The sequence below is a fragment of the Phyllostomus hastatus genome, unplaced genomic scaffold, assembly GCF_019186645.2.
Source record: "Phyllostomus hastatus isolate PE091 unplaced genomic scaffold, TTU_PhHast_1.1 phas_scaffold_1674, whole genome shotgun sequence".
NCBI lineage: Eukaryota > Metazoa > Chordata > Mammalia > Chiroptera > Phyllostomidae > Phyllostomus > Phyllostomus hastatus.
Genome location: NW_025334011.1, coordinates 23,317,154 through 23,343,381, shown reverse-complemented (window position 1 = coordinate 23,343,381; position 26,228 = coordinate 23,317,154). Strand labels below are relative to the sequence as shown.

Sequence of the window (26,228 nt, the reverse complement as noted above, 5' to 3'; positions counted from 1 at the left end):
AGGAAGTTGAACAAATGGCCTCTGTTTCTTCCAAAGTTTCTGTCATTAAGTACTTTTGAAAATAGTGTCTTCTTTTGAAAATATTTGTTTGGTTGCCCAGTAGGGCCAGGTCATAATTTTTATGGAATTATTATTCCGCTCTTGAAGACAGGAATGTGTGAGGGCTTTGAAAGCTAGTCTAGCTGGACATTTTTTCTAGTCTGTGTAGTTTCCTTCCTCTCAGGGGTGACAGGCCTAAATCAACCATCTTCCCAGTCCATCCCCTTTGTAGTTCCCTGAAATGACTGCCCAAGGTGCTTCCTACTTAGAAAATAACGTAAAATAAAAATGCTAAGTGAGGCCTTTTTATTCAGGAATTTTGCAGTTTGGGGATAAAATCTGGTAGCATTTGTTAGCAAATTGAAAATTTTGAATATAGAAAAGCATAATATAAAAATGTAAATATTAATATTATGTATACATTTTGAAATAATGTAGAAACCAAAAAAAAAAAAAGAAAAGAAATTCATCAAGAGTTGCATAATTTCAAAGACCATGGGCCAAGTGGTTTGTAGACAGTGTTTATGGGATTGCCACACGGCAGCTTCGCTTTAGCTGGAGACAGGAGGGCCTTCCGTCTTTAGTGGGTGTCATGCCCTCCATGCCATCTGCCACTGGCGGGCATAAAGGTTCCTGCTAATGTGGGCTAGTGTTTAATGTGCGTGTTAATCTAAACATGTTATTACAGCCTTCAGAGATGTCAGACAGGTAGGTATTCACTAAGGGGACTGTCAATGTGACAGTGCCAAATGCTCCCCACCCCAGTCAATAACAGCGGTGCTGAAACTCGGTGAGGAAGACAAAACAATAGGTGGGATGCATCATGCTGTCAATGTAGGGGAAAGAGCACAGAGCACATTTCCAAATCCTATAGGAGTTAACCTTGAGAAGTTCTAGAACCAAGTGGTTAAGAGTGTAAACTCTGGAGCTAGCTGTGTGATGCCGCTTTGTTGCCTTGGCTGAGTTACCTAGCTTCTCTGGGCCTCAATTTCTCTGTCGGTACAATAGGGTGACTTTTATATCTACCTCAAAGCTTGTGTGGCACTTAGTAAGCATGAGAAGGCAGATTGCTGGCCCACCCCCAGGGATTCTGAGTCAGTAGCTCTCCGGTCCAGCGTTTGCATTTACTAAGTTCCTTGGCTGTGCTGATGCAGCTGGTCTTCGGACTGCACTCTAAATGGCTTCTGTACACACAAATGCGTATACTAGGAAATCAAGGGCATTCTGTTTGGGGGCCTGATATTTTCTCCCATTTGATACATTGTGATTATTTTCTTTTTCATTATTTGTTTTAATAATATGATTTTTAAGCTGCATTGTATTCCACTATTAGATAGTTAATGGTTTCCTTTTTTCCTCACTATCATAGATAAACTATACCTATACATACATTGTGAGTACATCTCTGATTGTCTCATTGGAGTAAATTCCTCGAAGTAGAATTAACGGATTCAAGGGGTACACATTAAAGCCTTTTGTCACATACTACCAACAAATTCTTCAGAAAGGAAGTAGCAAAAATGTATCTTTTTACGAGCAGTCTGTGAGACGAAACACTGGTTGTCTACATGTAAGGAGTGAGGAGAAAACAGCTCACTAACTTTATAAAGCTTAGGTGTGTGGGCTTCGTGGGAGTAGGCAAGAAGGCTGCCTGTGGATTTACAGAAGGACAAAGGTAAATCACGGGAAACTAGGGGAGGAGCAGTAGGGACTGCCTTGTGGCTTGATTTCAGAGGAGGCTCAGGGCTCCGACTTGAATTGATTCAAATGTGGTGTGATACAGTGGTCCCCAACCCACTTGGCACCCAGGACCGGTTTTGTGGAAGACAGTTTTCCCATGGGCTGGGGAGGGGCCCCAGAGGCAGATAATGTGAGCAAAGCTTCGCTGGCTGGCCCATTGCTCCCCTTCTGCTGTGCAGCCTGGTTCCTAACAGGCCACAGACCGGTGCGGGTCCTCGGCCCAGGGGTTGGGGGCCCCTGGTGTAATACATATTTAATATAGGTGATTTTATGCAAAGAAGACTACATGGTGCTTCATTTTTGTTGATCAGCTATGGCACATACTGATTCGTGACTGTGATATCCAGAAACCCCCTGGATTTGGAATTTTGGTTTAATAAAGTCTGGTCCATGCTCCATCCGGTGTGGACATTGCTAGCCCTGGACCGAACAGCTGAGACTCTTCTAGAGGAACTTGGAGTGAGGGGGGCTGCACTTGGGGAAATTCAGATCACTGGGAGAAAACCTACTGGCATAGATGTCCTGTGGAGAAGTCTGTGACTCAGGGAATGGGCGAGGACGCGTGGAGGCCTCCGTGAGGTATGTGTGGAATGTTAAGAGGAGTGTCCTCCCCTGGTCCTAATTGTGGGGCTCAAGCTCTGCATCCCTTGACTCCTAAGCCCCCTGTAGTGGAGACAACAGATAAACCAGATTCTTCTGTATCATCAGAATGTTAGAACTAGTAGGGATCTCACGGGTCATCTGGTTCAGTCTTCTCTTTTTACAGGTAAGGAAGTAAATAATTCATTATTTTCAATTAAACATTTTTAAAATCAGTCAGCCTTGCAACAGAATTGGCGGGTTTTTCTTTCCTTGTTCTGGAAGAGCTGAGCTTTTGAGAATTGAAGTGGTTGAATGGTAGGTAGTAAAGCAGACAAACAAAACAAAACAAAACAAAACAAAACACATGTGCCCTGGCCAGGTGGCTCAGTTGGTTGGAGTGCTGTTCCATACACCAAATGTTGCAGGTTTGATACCCAGCCAGGGCATACACTTAGGTTGCAGGTTCAGTCCCTGGTCGGAGCACATATTGGAGGCAGCAAATGGATGTTCTCTCTCACATCGATGTTTTTCTCTCTCCTCTCTTTCTCTTTCTCTCCCTCCCTTCATCTCTCTAAAATCAATAAACATATCGTCAGTGAGGATTACAAAAAATTATAAATGAAAAAAACCCCCACATGTGATCAATATTTCTTTTAAAAAACAACAGTTGCTCTGAACACAAACTGTGCCTTCTACCACTGGTGACACTGTTAGACCACAGACCATTCTTCACTGGTAAAATGAAGGGTCCTTGAACTTCAGATCTCATCAAGCTGCTTTATGTAGGAGATAGAGAACCTCTGAATCACTTAATGGTCATCTATCAAATGTCATCTGATAAATGTATCTGTTAAGGCATTTTTAAGACCAGTGAATTTAAGGTGATTGATTATTGAAGAAACCTGTTAATTGGGCAGCATTTCAGTTGCTTAGCAGTTTGTGCAGATTAATAGGCTGCATATTAATGAAGTGCTAATTACTTCCTGGGAATATTTATGTAAGCCATTGTACTCATATCTATTTTCCATCAGAAAACAACCTGAATTCTTTCTGTGGCAAAAGACTCATCACTCATACGCAGCGATTGATGTTATGAACTTTTGGGGAGGGTTTTACTGTGTCATCTTATTCCAGAGGGAACATAATCAACTGGTTTAGAAAACAGATCGGGTTCTCTGTTCTGATCTGTTATCAAGAGGATCAGCCACTTGTCAACTCATTTTGAGCTCCTTCAGAGTCAAGTTTGGACAATTTGTTCAAAGCATGACTTCACCTTCCCTCCCCTCCCCTCCCCTCCCCTGATTTTGGCCCCTTCTGTAAATCTGAACTCCACGCTTCCCTTGAGCCGAGTGTCAGTGGGTCAGGTTTAGTTGAGCAGTATGTGGAAGGCACACCGAGGTGTTTCTAAGGATAAGAAATGAGTCAGGCCCTCCCTTTGTGAGTTTAATGTGAGGGATGAGAAAACTTCTAGTTTTCATGGAAGCAGATGGAAGTACCCTAAGAGAAGTGTCCTGGGGAAATAGGAGGAAAGGAAACCTCAAACTCCAGAGGAACCAGGAAAGGTTCCCTGGAAGGAGTTACTTCATGTGGATGCTAGGGTCCTTCCGTGTTTGCCCCCTTCATTCAGCACAGTTTTGTAGAGTGTCCATGGTGTGACCCGGGCACAGCACTGGGGACGAAATGGGGAGTAACGCCAGGTGTGTTGCTGGCCCCTGTGACCTCAGCCAAAGGCACAGGGCGTCTGTGGCCCCAGCTCTACCAGTTCTGCATCAACTAGTCACCGTGTGGCTACTGTATGGCTTAGGTGTGAGGCATATGCTAGAGCTGCGGGGAGCGATTTCAGTCGGTCAGAGGTTTGTTCCCTTCTGATGGGACACCCTGGAAAGGAGACAACGTGGAGACACAAAAAATTGTCACATTTGTGGGGGGAGGGAGATCAAGTAAAACTGCACTCAGTTGTGCAGACAAGCAGGAGATGGCTCTTGAGGGGTGGTCCTGGGGGGACTCATGGAGAGGTAAGCCTCACACACGCTGTAGGAATCGCTCACCTGGTAGAAGGGCAGGGGGTGAGTGGGGCCTCCAAAGCCAAGACAGAGACAGAGTGTGGGGCTAGGGACCTATTCCTGGAGGACGGTTGGCACCACGAGACTGAAAGGGACAGGACACTTGGGCAGACGGGTGCAGGGAGAAGCAGGGAGGGTTGCCCAAGGGCTGGTGGTCAACTCGAGGAGACTGACAGTGGCCTGGCATTCTGGGAGAGGCTGAGGAGAATGTACCTTGAGAAGCCTGGAGCCTTGGGAGCCCTGGGGAAAACCCCGCATGTGGACTGTTATGCGGGTAGGCACCTACTACCCAGGTAGTGAATGTTTGGGTAGTGAATGTGTTTGCATGAAATTTGTTTTCTGTCATGTTTTGGTTAACAATCCATTCATTGGCAGCTGTTTGTCCTTGGCTGCCTCACAGGTCATACTGAGGGCCAGCACACAGGACCTTTTATCTGTAGGAACATATCTGCCCAGTAGATAACAGTTGGTGAGGAGGACATCTGCTGAGGCCATTCCAGTTTGGAAGAAATATCTCTAGTACCCAGCCATTTTCTGAGGAGTAAGCCCAAATGTTTGGGTTTGGTTAAGAAACCACCTTGTGCTTCAGGGAGGACTAAGCAGGCTGGGACGTGCAGAACCGAGAAAGTGAGCAGCTCTGACCCCTCTGTGGTACAGGCCGCCTCTGCCCGGGTGGGCCCTGTGTCGTCCCCACCGTGGTGACGCCAGACATCCGGTCGCCCCTTCTCCTGTCAGACAGGGGCTGCTGTTGGCCGGGCCCAGGGTGTTTCCCTCCCATCACGCACTGCTCAGAGAACTGGGGTCCTAGCATCTGCCCTGGCAGCGGAGGGTATCTGAGTGAAAAAGCCACCGAGGATCGCCTGCCAGGACAGGGGGATGTCACAGTTGCTACGAGCTCTGTAGGGTTTTATTTACCTTTCTAACCACTTCCACCCCCAACCCAGCACCTGAGTGAATGTTTATTTTATGTTAACTTAGTTCTACCTACAGACTCTTTTTCCTCACATCCCCAGTGTGTTTTTGTTTTCCTTTTCTATGTATATTTTGTTTTCACATGTTTCCAGGTTAGCCGAATATCCAACTTTATAGCAAAACCAGGTTATTCAAGAGCTGCTTTTCCTTTTTTTTTTTTAAACTTATACTTTGGTTTTGAACATGGTATCATTGGGCAATATTGAAAGCTCCTCTTTTTAGCAAAGCTTTGGCCTTTTGGGGTATAGGAGACAGAAGGATTTCAGCTGCTGGATTGATTGATTTGCTGGTTTCCATGGAAGCAGCCCAAATTTTCCTTTGTCAACTGTCAGCATCACTGTCTTATGGTCGGGCACCAGCAGGATCTCTGGTGCCCAGCTTGGGTATGAGTGCTCTCCAAGACCCTACCCCAGTTGTTTCCTTTCTGGGTATCCCTTGTATGTATTTGAGTAATTTTTTGTTAGATGTGAGTGTAAATCACATCTAACAAATTGTTAATAGTCCAGAAACTCAATTGGAATCTTACAGGAGCAGTATGCTTTGTGAGCAGTACCTGTATTAAAAGAGTGAAAGGCAGAAGCTTAAAATAGTGCAGTGCTTTTCAGGGACATTTTTGTTGCCTGCCTTCCACCCATTGCTTATCTGCCCACTCTTTTTCCAACACCTTGAATTAAACATTATGCAAAACACGCCTCTAAAATGATCTTGCCTATTTTCTGTTTTGGCTTTTTGATAGCATTGCTATGTACCGATGGGTCCTTAGTTCAGATTTCAGGAGGGATGTGGGAGGTTAAATAAATTGTGAACATTGATAAGGTTTAGTTGACGTTGAAGAGTTAAATTCTTTATATTGGACTAACCTAGGAGACATTATGTTTTTGTATATACCTCATTTATATAGTTGCCCTGTGCTCAGAATAGTTATTTAAAACAGATCACTGAGAAATGAGAACTAATGACCCTTTAGTTGTGCAGATAAGAAGACCAAAGCATGGAGATTGGGACATCACCAGGATGTTCAAGGCCTCAGAGTGCCAGGCTGCCTGCCAGCCTTTGGTCTCACCTGCCCTGGATTTCCTTTCCTGCTGCTCCTCATTCTTCCTCCCTGTTCCTCGCAGTCACCCATCTAAGTCCGAATTGGAAAAATGTGCAGAGACCAACATGGGTTTTTTCTTATTAAACTTGCTCTTAACTAGCATGCTTGTAGTGTATGGCTGTCACGGCCACCGACCGGCAGTGACCTTGGAACACTGCAGATGGCTCGTCAAAACATGAGAAAAACATACACATGGACAACTGAGTCCTGTGGAGAAATAGGGACGAAACGGCCACCCTCACTAGGGGAGAGGGTCTCATATCCCGCCCAAGCAGGCTTTTATTGGGTTTGTTTACACAGGAATTCAGGTAGCGCTCATTAATCACTACCAGGAAGTAAGGATCAAACAGTAGATAACAAAGAAGTCTGAGGGCCTATTTTGAGTCAGGGTCAAAGAGCTGTAAAAAACTTTAAGGAACAAACTTATTTCTTCCTTGGACCCTTATCAGTTAATTGAGAGCATTCTAAACAAAGCAGGTTTCATAGGATTTTACATATTCTTTCTTAGGCCTGATTGCCTGGGGAACCTGCCCTTTCCAGCACAGGGTGGCACCACCCTCTGTCATTGTTTCAGGCTTAGGTGGAGCAAGGGAGGTAAGGCAGCCAAGAGATTAGGAGATTTTCTCACAGACAATGAGGACTCAGGCTATGTCAAAGCCGAGGGGCGAGGGTCCATCACCCCCTTTTGCTGTGGCCCCAAAGTCCTTCCTTAGGGGTCTCCCATGTGATTGTGCCTGTCTTAGGTTGTTCCCCCCTTGGGAAATCTTACCTGTCATTGGCTAACCGACCAAGCATTAGGGGCCAGGCAGGGTGAAGTAAAAGGAGCAGAAGTGGCTCTCCTGCCAGGGAGATAAGCTTTTGCCTCCTTGGTGGCTTACGGTCCAAGGTTGTTCCTTCAGCCTTAGCCTTGGTGGGGGTTACAGCTTCTGATACCAGGCAGGGCGGTTCCCAACATACGGTCAGCCATTTTCACTTAGGACATTAATTAGTGGAGAGTTAGATAAATGAATTGATTTTTTGGGACTATTTAACTGTCCAGTTTATCGAGCATCTGCCACACGAGCAGGTACTGTGTTTGGTGAATGTTTTCCATAAGTTTTCTTTAATGCCTGCAGCAACTCTGCAAATGGAGGTGTGCTGGCCCTGATTTACAGCTGAGGAAATCAAGACTCAGGTCTAGTAATTTGTACCCAATCAGATAGCTGGTGAGTGACAGAACCAGTATTCTAATTCAGGAGAGGTGTTCTTCAGACCTGCTGCTCTTTTCCATTATACCACATTGCTTCTCATGAACACAGTTTAAAGTGGATGAAATAATAAAATTGTTGTAATCTAGCAGGAACCAAATGATGTCTAGGTAGTAATTTTAATAGCTATTTAATATGTACCATATTTATGGAGTTATATTGTATATACAGAGCAGCACAGGAGTCAGTAAAGTACTGACTGGTGACGTTGCAGAGTGATCACACCTGTGTAGCCAGAACTCATACCAGGAGACAGTGTTACCAGGAGCCCCCTTTGTCCTCTTCCACTTCCCCCAACTCCCAAACAGCCACTGTTGTGCTGACACCAAGGGTTGGTTGTTGCCTGTTTTTGAACATCATGTACATGGAGGCTTCCAGTACGGGCCCTTCTGTGTCTGGCTTCTTTGTTCAGTGTTGTGTTCGTGAGGTTCAGCGGTGTTGTTGCTTACAGCTGGGGCCCGTGTATTCTCACAGCTGTGTAGTTAGTTTTCTTTCCAGTGTACCTGCTGAGAGTGGACATTTGCGTTGCTTCCAGTTTGGGGCTGTCGTGAATGGCCCTGCTGTGAACATTCTTATATAAATACTTACATGTTTTAAGGAAAATGGGTCTTTCCTGGCTTTTTTCCTCACTTTACTGTGGTCTTCTCCAAGGTATTTTTTGTTCAAGATTATAAAGCTATGATAGAAAGCTTCTACAGTCTTTCGGAGACAGAAAAATCATCCCGTTAAGAGGAAACCCAGTTCTCCCCCCTCACTATTCCAGCCCAGAGAGTGGAGTGCGTAGCCAGCATCCTTTTGGAATCAGACTCAAGTTCCGTCCTGGTTTTGTTGTTATTTGTTGCCAGTGACAGTCACCGAAGGTTTACTGTTTCTACGAATCAGATGCTGTGGTATGCATTTCTCATTGGCTCTTCCTAACAGCCCTATGAGGTCATCTGCTGTTCTTTTTTTTTTTTTAATCTGGTGAGGAAATGCGCTCAAAGTCACACGTACAGTAAACGAGGAAGCTGGAAGTTAAACTTTGTCAGTGTGATCTGGAACCCATGATCTTGAAGCTGTCTGAGCCTCCTTTGTAAACTCGCCTGGATAATAACCCCTACCTCACAGGGCTGTTGAGAGGATTAACTGATGGGGAGAGGCTTGCGTACAATACCGAGGGCAGGCACACAGTGACTCTGTGATGGGCTCCTGTCATGGTGTGTTTCTTGTGCTTTCTCTTCACTCACTCACCATACATGTTGGGAGTCCAGGGCCAGACGTCTCTGCTCTGCTCCTGGCCGTCAGGAAAGGGTCACCAAGTTACCTGTGGAGCCATCGCCACCTACTGGTCTCGCCGCACCCAGACCAGCTTATAGTGGCTGTTGGCCCTGTGTTCTGTCTTCCTGAAGTTTCTTGCCTCCTCGCTCACTTTCTAAATATAAAATACATGCCCTTTTTTTTTTTTTTTTTTTGGTAAAAATACATTTTGAGGGGAATGAAAAAAACTGATGAGAAAATAAGTTTGATATTTTCCCAAGAGTTTCACTATTTGACATGTGTACAGCAGCACATTGGCAGCCAATTTATTGAGAGTTTGGAGTCCCCGCAGTAGTGGAGCTGGGCAGAGTGAAAAGTCACGGTTCTGCACTTGTGTAGATTGCTCTGGTTGGGTGCCATTTTTAAGCTTTAGTTTAGGTTTGTGGCCCTAGAGGTCCCCTGGGCACTTGTCCAGTGCATATGGGTATCAGCTGGTGTCACTCTCTCCTGGTCCAGGATGGAATTTTAGTTTGCCTCGGGGTCAGGCAAGTCAGGAGTTTGTCAGTAAAAGGCTTTGCTGTTTGGGAGAAATTTCTGCCTTCATTCGCTCCTCACCAGCATCTTCCCCTCTGGGACCCATGGGAGCTGAGGCAGATGGCTGGGGATCCAGGGAGAGCCTTTCCCCTTTCCGGCTGACCCAGGCCCAGAGAGTTTGCTGGCCCGCAATCAGAAGTGACTGGCATCTCTCAGATGGTGTCAGAGGATGGCTAGAATCTTTTTGAGACAGCCTGGGAAGCAAATTGTCTTAAAGAATGTCTTGGAATTATTTGTAATTTTCCAGAAGTAGCTGTAGCAATTCAGAAGTTAAATTGTTTAGCTTTGATTGGTTTTAGTACATCTGTAAACTGTATACATTATCATACCTCAGGAATTGTTTTCAAAGGGGTTCAACTGTTAGTGCTTCAAGGTACAATTAGATTTGAAGTATTTAGGTAAACATGAACTTTAACATAACCTTCTAAGTTCTGATTTTTAAATCTCATAGGATGAAGTTTTGGACATAGGAAGCTTTGTCCAAGATCTCAAGGCAGTTTTCTTCCTCTTACACTGAGTTGACACTAGTTTTTCTTTACTGGCTTGATACTTTAAAAAGGAATTAACTTTATGAATCATTTACTCAACCAGAGAAGTGAATATGACAAGCATGCCCTTGTTTATGTCTGGAAGAATGTTTCTTGTAGTAATAATAACAACCACTTACAACATGCTTTTACTTTCAGACATTTCTGTCTCGTCTTGCCTGTCAGGCTTCTGTGTTTATTACTTGGTGCTCAGCAAGGAAACAGGCCTGTCCTCCCAACTCCAAGGTCCTCCCAACTCCATGGTCGGTGCTTTTTATCTGTTGCTGTGAAATCGACAGGTCACGGGCTCCCTCTGCTGGTAGTTAGGTGTCACTCCGTTACTTCATTTATGTAATTAGGATTCATTGACCCAGTCAGTCCAAGAGGTTGGAGGAATGTGAATATAAACCAGGCCTGGTCTGCAAAGTGAACAGGTGGTAGGATATTTGTATGTGTATTGATGTAATACAAGGTGGAGGTCAGTGAATACTAGGAAGAGGAAACAAAGAAAATTCCGTAGATGCTTAGAGGTCAGAGTGTTTAACTGCAACTGGGAAATCAGGGAAGGCATCGCAGAATGTTTGACACTTACTGGGACCTGAAGAGGGGGCAGTGCAGGGATGGGTAGGAGGAGGCCCTGCTCCCCTGCTGGAGGGAAGGGGCTGCAAAGGTGCCGGTGAGGGAGGCAGAGAGGTGTGCACACACAGGGGCAGGGCATGCGGATAGGGCCTGGGAGATGGGAGCACTCCCTTAGGACCAGAGTGGCATTTCCCGGCCTTGGTGGCAACGAGGAGCTTGGCTGGCAAAGGGAAGAAGTTGGACAAGGTCATTTCGGTGATTATTGCCCAATATCGGTCGTGGCTCCAGGGTGTAAAGTCCCTGACACGTGGCCCGAACCAGCTTCTACACTTCCCCAGCCACCAGCACTCCTGTGTGTGCGCCGAGTGACAGAGGAAGCTCCCCGTGGGTTCGGCCCCTCCTTCCTAAACGACCTTTCCTGGATCCCAGCGTGGTCTACTGCATGACAGGCATAGGGACTCAGCCTGGCCCACAGGCAGGCCTGAAGTCTATGCGCTTGACTCTCCCCCGGGGGCTTCCGTGCCCCCTGCCCCAGCTCCAGCTGGGAAGCAGGGCCAGCCAGTGAGAAAGAAGGGCCGCCTTCGCACTTTCGAGTGCAGCAGAACTCCAGCCCCCGCCCGTCTGCTCTCCCCAGCAGGAGACGGGCCAAGGTCCATCTGACTACGCTGGTCCTGTGGGAAAAGAAGGACTTACCAGACACTGAGTCTGAAGAGAAGCCAGAACAAATCACCCAAGCCAGAATTTGTTTCCTAGACTTGGGACTGAAGCCTTTTCATTCTGCACTCTGAAAGCTCAACCCACCTCTTGGCTCCGAGCCCAAGACAGGCCTGCACTCTGGCGCTGGCCTTCGGGGAAGACCGGGAGTGGGGCCCTTGTGCCACCGCTACCTGTGGGAATGGTGGGGATGACGGGGCAGGGGAGGGGGGCAGTGAAGTGAGACATCGTGGAGGCCAAATCAGTAAAACAGAGGGAAGAGTCACCCAGCGTGTGTGTACTGACCACCTTTGCCTTCTCGCGGTCACCACTAAGATGTCTAGCAGACATCTCAAACTCAGCCTGTCCCCAGTGGAACTCCTGGTCTCATTGCCTGTCCACCCTGCCCACAGCCTCCTTCCCCCATCAACACTGCTAACCTCCTAGTTGCTCGGGCCAGAAACATTGATTCCTCCGTGTCTTCCACACCTCGTCTCCAGTCCTGCAGGAAACCCCAGAGGCTTTCCCTTCAGAATATGTCGTGATGGTGTGTCCTCTGACCCACACTGCCGCCCTCTGCTATAAGCCCTCTCTCACCAGCATTGCTGTAATAGCCTCCCTGATCCTTTCTTTGCCTGCTAAGGTCTGTTCTAAACTTGGTAGCTAGGGTGATCTTTTAAAAACACAAGTCAGATCTTATCACTTCTATGCTCAAAATCCTGAGTGGCTGGCTCCCCACTGTCCCTCACGGTGAAGGCGAGAATCCTCACAAACTGGCTTCTTTGCTATTCCTCATACCCATCAGGCACACTCCTGCCCATGGCCTTTGCACTGGCTGTTCCTCTGTCTGGAACGCTCTCCCCCGCCCCCCATCCACAGGGCTTCTCTCCCCCTCCCTGACACTGAACTCATTAGGAGGCAGTGCTCTGCTTTGATTTGGGGTCATGGAGATTGACCCTGGTTTAGGGCAGAGAAACAGATCCTTTTATGGAAGCACATGGGCTTTCTCATCTAAAGATTAACTAGGATGAAACTGCTGTTAGCTCTTAAAGGCAGCTGGGCTGCACAGAGCTGTGTGTGGCGGGGTTCGTTTTTCACCTGAGGAACGTACTTTTCTGAGGTCCAGCACATCGCAGTCAGGAAGGCCATGGTGGGATCGCTGACTCAGCATGCGCGAGGTTCGTAATTCTCTGTGTGGTCAGAAGGTTGAAGGTGTTCTTACTTAACAGATTGAGGCAGCACAGTAGGGTTTAAGGAATGTTTGGTATAATTTTGAGCCTTGATTATGTAGTTATACCTAAAATCTATAAACGATGACACATCTACAATATTTCGGTTTTCACTGATTATTCTTTGGATGTTTATTTTCACAATATTTTTCTACAAAAATATTAAGCATCATAATTGGGTAAACAGAACATAATTTTAAGATCACAAGAACATGCAGTTTTATTTATTTTCATTTGAGCTTTACACTACTGGCAGTGTCAGCATGGACGAGTTATTTAGTTTTTGCTTCTCCATTTTACTATCTGTAAAGTGAAGATTCTAATTCTTCTGCGCATAGGGTTGTTGCTGAGGTCAGATGTGGTCACGTACCTATCAGCGCTGTATCTACAGCCTGGGTCATTGTTGGCTGCCACCTGGAACAGTGTTTCTTACTGTGTGTGTCAGAGTACGGCAGTGTTTTGGGGTACTTCAGGGATTCAGGAGAACATCATCGATGACTTTGAAACCAAACTCATGCATGTATCAGCTGATGGCCACTAGACCTGTGTTCTGGTGTTTTTTGTACACATCTTTATTCCGTTCCAGCGCCCCTTCACCACGCCCAAGACCTTGGAAGCACACCCATGTTCTCACCTCCTGTTAGCCCTGCCTCACGTGTAAACACACACACACACTTTCCTCGGATGTTTGACTTCCGTGGCCTGAAATAAAGATGGAGCCTTTCTTCTCTCTAGGAGTATGTCCATGGAGGGCCTCTCCACTTCTTTTTACTATAGATTTGGTTTAGTTCAACATTTGTTTAGTTTCTGCCACGTGCCAGGCACTTTGCTGGATCTTGGGATTCAAAACAGGGAAAGAAAGGGGTTCTAACTTTGCAGAGAATAGACAGAAACCTGGGGTTACCCTCTGTTAGGGTGCCTTTGCGATGGAAGTACCCCTGCGCCGTGCTGGGGTGCCGAGGGCATGGAGGCGGCTGTTCGTTCTCCAGACGCACAGCCTAGATGGGCGGAGGGGGCATTCTTGGGCATTAGCTGGTTCACCGTAGGGATCGCCACTTCGTTTAGGGGCAGGAAACTGGCCAGAGAATTAGTCGGCCTGTCCTCTGAACTCTCCAGGGAAGGCCCTGTGTCAAACAGCCTGCAGTGTCGGGCCCTGCATCTGGTTTTTGGTTTGGAAAATGAAGTAATCTTACAGGGACAGGGAAGCATGAAATGGTGTGCTAAGGATCTTGAAATATTTGCCAGATCTGCTTTTGGGGGCAGAGGAGCAAGGCTGGGGCGGGTACCAGGAGGCGTACGTCAGGGCCTGCGGCGGTAAGATCCGCCTGCCACACGGACCTGCCGTGCTTGATGCTCAGCCAGCCTCGGTCCTCGCGGCTCTGCCCCCAGCGAGCATTTATCCTGCTCTGTCTCATTGTATTCTCTAGGTAGTGTCTCATGTAACACACTCACAGAGCACCTACTGCATGTGGGACTGAGTTGGTCTCTGGACGTGGTGGTGGGAAGTGTCCTGTGTGACCTGAAATCGAAGGTGCGGCCAGAGCCAGGTTAGGGAATTATTTGCTTTAGTCGTAGGCAGCACAGAACGCTACGGATGTCCTTCTCTCTCCTTTACTCCCCCAGTTGCTTTCCCAGAGCTTCAGAAAGTTGTTGAAGGAAGTAGCAACGTGGGCCGAGGAGGATGGCGTGTTCAGCTTGTGTTACCTGCATGGCTGTGCTGGGCCTCTGCGTTTGTGTGAGGTGTCTTCTCAGAAGAGACCACAAATGAGTCTTGTCTTTCTGTTGCAGACAGCCCATTTGAGGATCCTGACCTTAAGGACGCATATCTCATTCCAAGAAATATCATGGCTGAACCAGACTATATAGAAGATGACAACCCTGAACTAATTAGGCCTCAGAAACTCGTCAATCCTGTCAAAACGTCCCGCAACCACCAAGATCTTCACAGAGAACTTCTTATGAATCAGAAAAGGTAAGGTGCTTTCATGAGCAGAGTTCCTCTCAGGGGATTTGTGACTAGGTATAACTTTAATTACATTTAGAAAGGCTTCAAAGAACTGTTTGTTTCTTCACTGTATTTGAGGCTCCCGTATTCCTTCCCGTGTCCTTGAGCCGGGGCGTCGCTCCGTGCCGTGAGGCTAGAGCAGGCGCAGCTGCCAGCACCGGCCTGTCCACAAGTCTGCGATCCTCTGTCCCCTTCTCAGAGGGACACAGATTTTAAACCTGGGTGGAAGGGTCTGCACTGAGGATAAAAGGGAGTGTCCTATGTCAAAGAGAAATACATTATTTCTTAGATTTGTAAAAGTTCTGAATTTTCCCCTTATGTATGTCAATATGTGGGAGTCAGAGGTAAATATTGCTGCTTTAGCATCTGTGACTGGCAGGTTGGAGCCTCTAGAACTACATCAGTCTTCATAGATAATAATGCTTGCTTTTTCTCTGTTTTTAAGTAGCATTTTAGTTATTGTTATTGACATTTGTATTGTTTGTAATTTTTGTGGAGACGGTTTCTTTGCCTTCTATTTCCTTTGCAAACCATTTGTTAGTTCCCCAGTGTCATGAGTAATTTTGGATGTTGGGTTGTGGTGTAGCTTTTTAGGTGATGCTGGCCAGGGCAAGCAGACAGCGATGCTGAACAGGAAGAGCAGAGGGTGCAAAGTTTTTTTTATCGATTAGGACACAGGGCTACCTTCATTACTGAAGGTCAGTTAAGCTGCATTTAGAACTGTTTTCAGATCTTCAGAAGGAACACTTCTGATCCAAATTGTGAGTCTGTATGGCTCACTCAAACACCCAGCTTTTGCTAAGCCCTGGTACTTACCCATTGAACTGAAAGATACGTAGATCAAGTTAAGTATTTGAGTCATGTTTTAGAGGGAAGGCCTCATTAGAAATTTTTAAAAATTATTGTGAAGGAAATGAGGGGGCATTTTTACATCAGTTCTTCCCGACTGCCTCCTGCAGAACTCCTGTCCCAGGAACTCTTTTATAGACGCGTTCTTCCTCTGGGTTGCGGGAGTGTGACCTCACCCCCTTCAGCCCCAGGCGCATGAGTGTGCTGCTGGGTTAGTGCTTATAAACTGAAATCGAGTTTGACCCTTCCTGAGCAGCACTTAGCTTCTCCTGGTTTCTCTCACATCAAAAGGAAAAAATGGGTTCATTATCATCATGCCCAAAGCAAAAATAGGGCTCGCCAATTTCCTAAGCAGGCCACACAATTTAGAGACAGTCCTGCCTGGCAAAGTCTGCATTTTAGGGGAAAGATGAAGTTTAGTATACTCCAAAAGAGAGTAGCTAAGTGGTTTTCTAAACCAAATGGCTTTCTGATTGTCTCTGCATCTTGGATCTCAGTTCCCTTCCCTGTAAAATGGGGGTAGGGGGTTTCGTTGATCTCTAAGAACCACTTGAGGTCACACTGGTTTTCTGTTGTGTTTTTTCCTACTATATCTGTGAAAAGGCTCCAAGTCAGATGGAGTAGGCAAAGATAAAACAAAAACTGGCATATATAAAGTAGATATAAGAAAGATATATAAAAATATCTTTCTTATAAAAACAGAAGTAAATAGTAGCATGTATAAATACCTATTAAAATGCATGGCGTATAGTAAGTACTCAGTCCCAACCACATGTCCACTTTCTAGGTAGTGTCATCAGGAAATTCCTATTGTTTTTTCCCTTCTTGTTTGAAAATTTCTGGTCTGAGTATAGAAGTACATTTAAAGAAAGAAAGAAAGAAAAACAAGGTTTCAAAATCAAATGAACGTATCTTATCCTGTGTCTTCAGGTTTCTCAAGGTAAAATCTGAGTGTGGTAGGGTCCTCTCTTAGAAATGCAGCTGGTTTTAAAGTGCAGACTTCTCAAGCAGTTTCTCCTTTTATTCATCTTCTATCACACACATGTTTCAAAGACTGTGGGGGGGGGGGGTTATTTCTAAATTTTAATGGTAGAATGTAAGAAGTACTACATCAATAATAAATATATGTTTGGTTAAAGGATAATTATACTTGATTACTGGTTTGTACCATAATGGGAGGTCTGTTCATTTTCTATAATTTGTAAAGGGTCTTCCCATAGTTTATCTCGGCCAATTCGATGACCTTTCCAGTGACCCAGCCTGTGTTATCTTGGGGTCACCTTAATTCGACACACCAACAGGAGAGGGCTCAGAGTAACAGGCTAAGGAATCTTCTCACGATCTCACAGCAGTTTTCTGGGATCAAAAGGGTAGAAATAAACATACAACTAAAGGCAGTTTAAATGAAGGGCAGAGATGAATCAAATATAGTAATAATAAAAATTAGAAAAGGGACAGGGAAATGAGAGGGGGAGACAAGAATGAGGTCAACATAAAACGAGCTTTCCATGGAGCCCTGTACCTTTGCCCCACATGGCAGGAATTTGGCTCAAAGCCCCATAGCAGTTAGTTCAAAGAGTTTTTTTTGAGTTACTTTAAAAAGATCTTAAGATAAAAGCAAAGTCACCGCTTAGGAGACCAAATACTCTACCCATAGGTCTTCTAATTCTGAAATTTAAGTTCTTTTAAGTATATAATTCTGCTCCTCTATTTGTTCTCTTTTGGACTAAGTTTCAGGTTAAAAGTCTTTACATTCTGAGCTGGTCACAGTTTGCCATAAAGTTCAGGTTCTCAGGTTCTATAGGCATTCCCCAAAACATAAGAAGGGCAGATTTCAAGAGGCACGTTTTGGGTTTTGCTTTTTTTTTTTTAAGTTGAAAGATTAGTGTTTAAGGGGTCTTAAAAATATTTCTAATATAATATATATTCTATCTTCTGTACAAGAGTTCTTTTGGAAGGTGAATATAGAATTCCCAACTATTCAAACATACCCCTGACAGTGGTTCTTCAGCTTGCACACTTCAGTCGGTGGTTTTTACTCCCAGTGTGTTTAGTTGATCTTCATTTGGCATGCTTTGCTAGACAGATATTATCTCAAGAAATACCTGTCGCTATACAACATGGAAAAATATGGGAAATTGGGGTAGAAGTATTTGCATTTGAATCTATGCAGGTAGAAATCAAATGGTTTGGGCAGAAATGGAGACAAGGCAGGCAGGCCAGAAGATTCCAAGATTAAAGATCAAGGGCTTGGAATCCAAATGCACTCTGCCCTCTACCCTAAGAGAACAGTTAGGCCAGGAGATGTGTGGCTGGGTGGTCAGGGGAGCATGTGCTGTTAGGGTCTGTGCCGGCCCTCGCCTCTGGCTCAGGTCTCCCAGGTGAGGAGGCAGTTTCACTTTTGTGGGTTCAAATGTCTCTGGAGTGGAGATGAAGATGGAGTGGATATGGACTGTTCCAGCCCACCTCTGGATGTATTCAGTGGTTTCTGTGACATGTGAAATATATATATATAACGTGTCGCTGTCTTTTTGGAGGGCAGTTTGGCAATATTCATGAAAATATAAGATGTGCAGATACTTAGCCAGCAATTCTATGAATGTAGCCAACAGAAATACTTATATAAGAGTGCAAATATAAGTGTACAAGAAAGGTCATTGCTTCATTCCTTTTAATAGGGAACAATTGGAAACAACCTAAATGCATGTCCATGTGGGCGTGGCAAACGTATGGCACTTCTGTGTGTACTGTGATGTCTTGTGTAGGTGTTAAAAAGATTGAGGAAGAGCTTTGTTTGTAAAGGTATAGAAAGTATGGAGGAGCCTCCGCGACACTTATCTCTGGGTCCAGTGGGGGAGGGCCCACCTTGTTCAGTCTGGGGGGACCATTGACATAAAATACAGCATAAATGGCGCTCTCAAGATCTGTTTAACAAGGAGAGTTCAGGTGTGCTTTCACTTTTTATTTTACATATATATATATAAGTCACCCCGCCTGTTTTTTTGCGAGGAGCACTTACTAATTTTAAAAGTTGGCCTGGCCCACTGTAATAGTCACAGCTAGTAGGCTCAGGATTAACTGTTGGTTTTGAGTGCTACAAAGCCACCAGGATTTGAGCACCTGTCAGTCGTGAAGGGATTAAAGTAGTTGTTAATTGTATGTGTCAGGACTGATTAAAGAGAATCGACTGTTGTCATGCACAGAGAGATACTATAGTTTTTATGAAATTTCCGGAACCTCATTCCTCTCCCCAGTCTGACCCAGTTTTAGACGCAGGGAATCTGCAGGCAGGGCTTGCCTGACTTTTCCCACTCAGCACAGATTAAGTGGTTGGCTATGTTAAAATATTAACTGAATTTGCATGACTTCGTGACTGTTACAAGTGAAGAACATTTATCGTAGGAGCACCATTCCTGAGCTGTTACTAAATATTTTATCTTCCTGCCACCATGGTGTAAAGTCTCTGAACAGGAAATGAATACTGGGTATTAATTAAGCCCATTCATAAGCTGCAGCGGAATGTCAGCTTAGTGTGTCACACATCAAAGTTCGCTCAATAGCTTCTGAGTAATCCAGAAGAATTTAATAACAGTTGAGGTTAATTTTGCCTGTGAAATAATGGGAAAAGAAAAATGTTTGAAATTTAAATTATGTAGATAGCTAAGTCCTTAATCCTAAAATTTAAATCCTTAAATCTGTCTGTAGTATCATAGAGGCCTTTTAATAGTCATGAAACTGAATGACTCCTTACTCAGATTACTTGCAAACACATTTTCCTGTGTTCAGTGGCACTTAGGTTTATTGTGAACAAAATACCATCAGCAACTTTTATTGTGCTGATTAAAGATTTAATTTTCAGAATTGTATGTACTTTTGTCTCTGTCATACTATCTTAGTGACTGTGAAACCATAGTGAAATCACAAAAGTAGCCTGTCTCTTTTGTATCACTGGAAATTTGGTTGAATTTATTATTATTTTTTAAATTATATTTTACTGTTTATGCTATTATAGTTGTCCCAATTTTTCCCCCTTTGTCCATCTCCACCCAGGCCTCCCCCCCCCCCACCCCCCGTATTCGCTCAGGCAGTCCCCACACCATTGTCTCTGTCCATGGGTCATGCATACATGTTCTTTGACTAATCCTTTCACCTTCTTTCATTCTTCTTCTTTCTCCTCTTCTTCCTCCTCCTCTTCTTTCTTCCTCATTTTTTACCAAATTTTTTTTAATGAAAATTGGGAAATAATAGACATGTTACTATGTATCCCTTATCTTCAATAATAGAATATACTGATCTTTATTTTGTAAACAACTGAGAAATTTATTGCAATTTTTAAAAATATATAGCTTAGAGAGATGCCAGCATTTTTTTTTAAAGATTCCAACTAGACATGAGGAAGGAATATGATTTTGAGGATTAGTTCACAGATGTGACACTGTGAACTTCAAAGAGATAGATGAGTGTGCAGTTGAGATTCTCATAACCAGAGCACACATTATGGAAGTTATTTGACTTAACAGTTATTCACATGATTAGTTGATCAGTTCCATTACTTAATTTAAGTATTTGGGAAGAAGCCATCGAGGTAGAGGTAGACATCTGTGGGGTACAGACTGGCAGTCATCCTCAGCCAGACCAGACCAGACAGTGGCGGGAAGGTGCACAGGCCCATCTCTCTGAAGGCCAGTTCCGGGTTGATTCAGCAGTAGTACTAACTTTCCTCAGCCCAGAAGAGCATGAGATACTATTTGGTCAAGTGTGGGGGAGCTTTGTCTGCAGAGCCCCCCATCCGCCATGGATGAGAATAAGTCTGCCGAGACATAATCTGCTTGGGGAGGAAAGGTGGCCGATCTCTCACAGGAGAAGGACCAAGAGCCTTTTCCTCAATGGCTTTTATTGGGTTCGTTTACACAGAGATTCAGGTAAAGCTCATCACTCATTGCTGGGAAGTAAGGGTCAAATAACAAGGAACTCTGAGGGCCTATTTTGAGTCAGGGTCAGATAGCTAAAGAGCTGTAAAAAACTTTAAGGAACAAACTAACTTCTTGCTTGGACCCTTATCATTTCATTGAGAGCATTCTAAATAAAGCAGGTTTCACAGGATTTTACATATTCTTTCTTAGGCCTGATTGCCCAGGGGACCCTCCCTTTCTAGCACAGGGCTGCACCACCTTCTGTCATTGTTTCAGGCTTGGGTGGAGCAAGGGAAGTAAGGCAGCCAAGAAATTAGGAGATTTTCTTGCAGACAATGAGGACTCAGGCTATTTCAAAGCCGAGGGGCGAGGGTCCATCACCCCCTTTTGCTGTGGCCCAAAGTCCTTCCTTAGGGGACTCCCACATGATTGTGCCTGTCTTAGGTCGTTCCCGCCCTTGGGGAATCTTACCTGTCATTGGCTAACCGACCAAGCATTGGGGGCCAGGCAGGGTGAAGTAAAAGGAGCAGAAGCGGTGCTCCTACCAGGGAGATAAGCTCTTGTCTCCTTGCTGGCTTACAGTCCAAGGTCATTCCCTCAGCCTTAGCCTTAGCGGGGGTTACAGCTTCTGATACCAGGCAGGGCGGTTTCCAACAGTCAAGTACATATGTGTGGATGCATGAGAGTGCATTTGTTGACTGACTATCACCCTTCGCACCCTTTTCTTGTTCTGTGGTTTGTTTCATTTTTATTTTAAATGCTCTCAGTAAATATTAATACCAAGTGGAAATTACTTAGGAGCTAGTGGAGCCTGGCTGAAATTCTAGGCAATGCTCTTCTCTTGACTTGCTACAGACTCCTTAGAAGGAGGGTTGCTACGCTTAAGCTTTGGTTTTGTGTCTTCCCATTGGAGGAGCTGGTAGCCTAACTTATCCAGGACATCCCTGGAGCCTGACTTCCGTGTATTGTAGTCATGTAGTCGACCACACATCTGAAATGTTCAGCTGTATGCATTACTGGGTGAGGTGTCCGGGGTCAGAGGTCTTCGTGGCCATGCCCCACAATAATAATGAAACATTGGGAGTGCCTTCACACATGCAAGAACCTTGTTACAAATCTGAAACTTTGGCCATTTTGCCATTTAAATTTCTGGTGAAGCCATCTCATCTCCAGGTCCACTTCAGGTGGTCGTCACACTATTGAATGAGCATGCTGTGTCCCCTTCCGTACCCCACCCCACACCCACTAACCTCCTTTGTATAGCCCAGTGTCTGGCACTCAGTGCATTTTTTATTCAGTCAATGGATATTGCTTCCTTTTGGAAGATACTCTTGCCCTTTCATGCTCATGAATTTCCGAGACCACCTGTGTCGACTAATTAACTGGGAGGAGGTGTCACCATCACGCTAATTCATGAGACCCCTTTCTCTGTGGCTGATGCCTTGGATTTCTATTCATGAAAGAATGTGTCCATTTGATTCCAACTTTTTAATTTTGTTAATTTGTTTTTTTGCAGGGGTCTTGCCCCTCAGAATAAGCCAGAGCTGCAGAAGGTGATGGAAAAAAGAAAACGAGATCAAGTGATAAAGCAGAAGGAAGAGGAAGCACAAAAGAAGAAATCTGACTTGGAAATAGAACTATTAAAACGACAGCAGAAGTTGGAACAGGTAAGGATAACTGGGTGAAGGTGGTCTTTTTCCTCCTGAGCTAAGTTTGGCATACAACACTGTGTAAGTTTAAGGTGTATAGCATGATGAGTTGATACATTTATGTTGCAATACGGTCACCATTGGCATCTTAGCTGGTACCTCTGTTGCATCACATAATGACTATTCTGTAGTTGGACACAATTGAGATCTAGTCTCTCAGCAAGTCGAAGGTTTATGGCACAGTTTTGTTGTCTGCAGTTACTGTGCTATTATTTTATCAGGCCTCCAGGACTGTTTATCTCCTAGTGGCAGGTTTGCACCCTTTGACCACCATCTTCCATTTCCCCACCTCCAGCCCCTGGTAACCATCACAAGCTTTTTTTTTTTTTTTTTAAGACTGCACATGCAAGAGATATGATACAGTATTTTTTCTCTGACTTATCTCACAAGTTGTCTTTTATGTCTTGAAACATAAGAATGTTGGAATAAGCAGAATTTGCCCTTGCCAGTGTGGATCAGTGTTGGAGCATTGTCCCAGAGACCAAAGGGATGCGGGTTGATTCCCAGTCAGGGCATATACCCAGGTTGCTGGTTCCATCCCTGGTCAGGGTGTGTACAAGAATGCAACCAATCAATGTTTTTCTCTCACATCACTGTTTCTCTCTCTCTGCCTTCCTATCTTTAAAAAGCAATGAAAAAATGTTCTCAGTAATCCCTTTCTCTTCCCCCGTTTCTCGTACTAAAAAAAAAATTTACCAGACATGTCAGATGTAAATGTTTATACCATGAAAGGAAAATATGAGGCAAAATATCAGCAAATGGCCTAAATGCATTTAAGTGAAAGTCCAAGGTTCTGCTGAGGACCTAGAAGAGATTCAGGAGGCAAAGCTAACACCAGGGGCTCTCAGTGGGTTCACAGTGTTGGGAGCTGAGCAATTGAGTGAACTTTAACTTCACTGAGAGTATAGGAGACCTGGGTCGATCTCAGGATCTCATTGTCTTAACCATGATTTTTAGATTCTCTTCATCTCTGGCATTGCTTGTAGTTACAACCCATTGGCTGCTGCTCCTGTGTAGAATTACACCAGGACCTATATACATGTGTGTGTGTGTGCATTTTTTTTAACTGAAACCAGGAGAAACAAAGCCATTAAGGACTTTGGGAAGAGGAGTGTTTTGGAAAGAGGAGTGTTTTGAAAAGCCTCTCAGTTTGTAAATAATTTTCCTGTTTCTGAATTTTATTCAGCTTGAACTTGAGAAGCAGAAACTGCAAGAAGAACAAGAAAATGCCCCCGAGTTTGTGAAGGTTAAAGGCAATCTTAGGAGAACAGGCCAAGAAGTGGCCCAAGCCCAGGAGTCGTAGGCCCAGGCCTCAGAGACTGTGCTGAAGCTGTGAGCAGGTGCCTCCTCAAGGCTTCATCTCGGGGCACAAGCCCCTGGGGAGCATCCCAGCCAGCAGAGCATCATCACTTAAAAAGGATTTGGCCTTGGTTCACCTACTATCTGGGTGGGTAAATTACCTGTGACAGCTGCAGTTCCTATTCGCCAAACGAAGGACGTTGACCAGCACTCAAGTTGGGATATGGACCTGTGTTCAAAGACTCTTTAAAAACAACAAGTAAAGGAACAGGACACTGGATTAAATTCTTGAGAGTTGCACTACTTGGTTTTCCTGCCGATCCAAGTTTAGTGGGGCACAGAGCCTTTTTTCTTTTGAAAACTAAGAAAATGTGTTTTATTCTTTCTTTAGTTACCTACTAGGTAATTTAGATCACATGGACATGCATTTGATCTGTTACAGCCAATATTCAGTAATTCTGTTTTGAGAACCCCAAATTTTCTTGTTTAATTTACACTTCCACCCCTGTTAGGTGAATTCACACCTGAGAATGTAGGTGTTAATGTTGAGCACAGCTATTACCTTTATTGACAGCCATAGGGTGAAGAGGGTTTAAAATATGTAAACAAACGTACATAAACAAAAATACGTAAATGGCCATCTTGACTTTATTTTAATTTTTTTGGTTATATTCCACGGTAACATTCCAGCTCAGAGAAGGCACATTATGTAAATCCATTTATTGCTTTGATAACTTTTTTTTAAATTTCTTGCTGAGCTAGTCCTTTTATATGAAATAATCTCCCCCATCCTTTGGAGAATAAAAGCTAGTCCACATAACCCAACTTCAGTGTCAAAAGTAGAGGGTCTAAATCTTTTGATTCCTTCTGAGAGCAGTGTGGGGAATGCTCCCATTGGGAGCCTAGAAAGGAGGAGTTCTTTGGCTATTGTAATGTGAAGCAAGTGTAGACTGGTCTCAAGGAGGCCTGGTTGGAAGATTCATAGCATTTGTACGTGTTGAAAGTTATCAAAATCCAAGCCTTGAAAATTTCTGAGTAATGATCACCCATTTCTTTAATTTTTTTTTCTTGAGAAGAAAGACTATCTCCCCACTCTCTTAGTTACGATGATGCTATTGATAATGATGACATTAATGACTACTATTCTGCATCTCAGGAAAAGCCAACGTGAAGGGAGAAGCTGCTTAGTTTTCGGACTCTAGCTAGCAAGCTACTCAAAGTGAAGCCCACGTGCCAGTAACAGCCAAGTTCTTAGGCAGGATTCATTCTGTACTGATGGTGAGGCACATTCGACGTGGGGCGGTCCGGAAGAGTTTGTGTGGATTCAGTATGTTCTCCATAGCGACGATTCAGCCAGTAATTTCTCCATTGAAGGCCTTCTTATAATTCCTCTAAAGGCACATAGAAAGCTGGGTTCTGAACTTTTGAATTCTTAATAAACATAGAAGAAATTGGCTTTCTGTGGGAATGCTTTTCATAGTTGACCATTAGGCTCATATTCAATGCTAATGTGAACAAGATATAAGTAAATGCAGTGATCGTATACTGCTAGTTTGAGAATATGTAGATTACATGTGGAATGGATGACTTCCCTCATCAGTAAGTATTATTTGAATAAAATAGGAGGCATTTAAGAGAATATATTGCTCTATCATAGTTGGCTTTTGAAGGATGGAATGGCAACTTTTTCCATCACTTCCTTTTCAGAGAAGAAAGTACGTTAACTGATTGTCTTGAAAGCACACTTCCGATCGCACACTGACTGTAGTTCTTTCTCCGTGCGTGCGCGCTAATGATGTGACCTGTAAGGCGAGGCTTCGGGACCGGCTCGGACGTAGCCTTTACTGCACGTGAGATCTTCAGATCCTGTGTCCTTGAAGCAGTTCTGCCACTTGATGAAATTCTCAAGGGCTCTGGCAGACTCCTTTAGAAGGACTAACTCTGTTTCTAGAACTTAGCTAGAATTCATTCTTCCCTGGGAAAAAATAAATTACGCAAGCATTTCCCTCCCAATTTCACAAATCCACAGACTTATTTGTAGTTTGTAGTACAAGGTCTGGCCAAACCAAGACTTGTAAATAGCACACAGTGATGTCTTAGTGGAAGGTACATGCAGAGAAGCTCCTTGAAGTCATCACATCAGCTTAGCTCATGGGCCCAAGTTGTAAAAGGCCTCAGCCTCCTTCAGCGCTTTAACACTGTATGCCCCAGACCCCTAGGACTCATGACATCCGAGCAGCTTTGTGCTTTGAGCCACTTTTGGACAAAATCGGCTCCATTTTTCCACTCCATGGTTTTCTTACTCTAGTTCATTGTTTTATAGTAGTAAAGTAGTGTTGCTTTCTAAGCTATAACAGTTGACTTTATTCTTCTACTCTGAAAAATCTTGACTCATTTGAGTGTATATAATATATATAAAGGGAGCCTTAATGGGTTTGTTTTCATAATTTAATATTTTTTGTATTTGCTCTTGTATAATTGTTTTTAATGAAAGTATTACAGAATCGAGGGTGGAATTCTTAGAACCAAAGTTATTCTTAATAAAAATCACCACATGCTTGGACCACGCAGCACTGTTTGTCTGGTGTTTTTAAAATGTGTGTGTGGAACTGAATGCAGGAAAGGTGGATTATGATCAGTTCAAAGATCAGAAGGTGGTTCTAAGGTCTCGCTTTGATGACTCTCCTTTTGTATACACTTGTCCCCAAATTAGTGATGTCCTCTGGCCTTGTGTCAGTCAAGACTGGCAATTTATGATGTCGAATTTATGCTAAGGCACTATGCTACACTTTGTGTAGAATACATGGTGTTTTAGCAGCAGCTGACAGCACTGCAGATCAGAGTATTCTGAATGTT

General features: G+C 44.3%; 1 protein-coding gene across 7 annotated transcripts in view; it reads left to right on the top strand.

Moving 5' to 3' along the window:
• Positions 1-25,942, top strand: part of FAM107B (family with sequence similarity 107 member B) — a 200,758-nt gene extending 174,816 nt beyond the window's left edge. For 6 of the 7 annotated variants that reach the window (XM_045858006.1, XM_045858010.1, XM_045858009.1 and 3 more), the window contains 3 exons: positions 14,386-14,569; positions 21,881-22,031; positions 23,260-25,942. In XM_045858006.1, the coding sequence (XP_045713962.1) occupies positions 14,386-14,569; positions 21,881-22,031; positions 23,260-23,376 (452 nt within the window). In that variant the 3' untranslated portion in view covers positions 23,377-25,942. Of the gene's footprint in view, positions 1-12,406; positions 12,547-14,385; positions 14,570-21,880; positions 22,032-23,259 lie in introns of those variants that run through there. The other variant, XM_045858008.1, reaches the window with a different exon arrangement.
• The last annotated feature ends 286 nt before the right edge of the window (positions 25,943-26,228 follow it).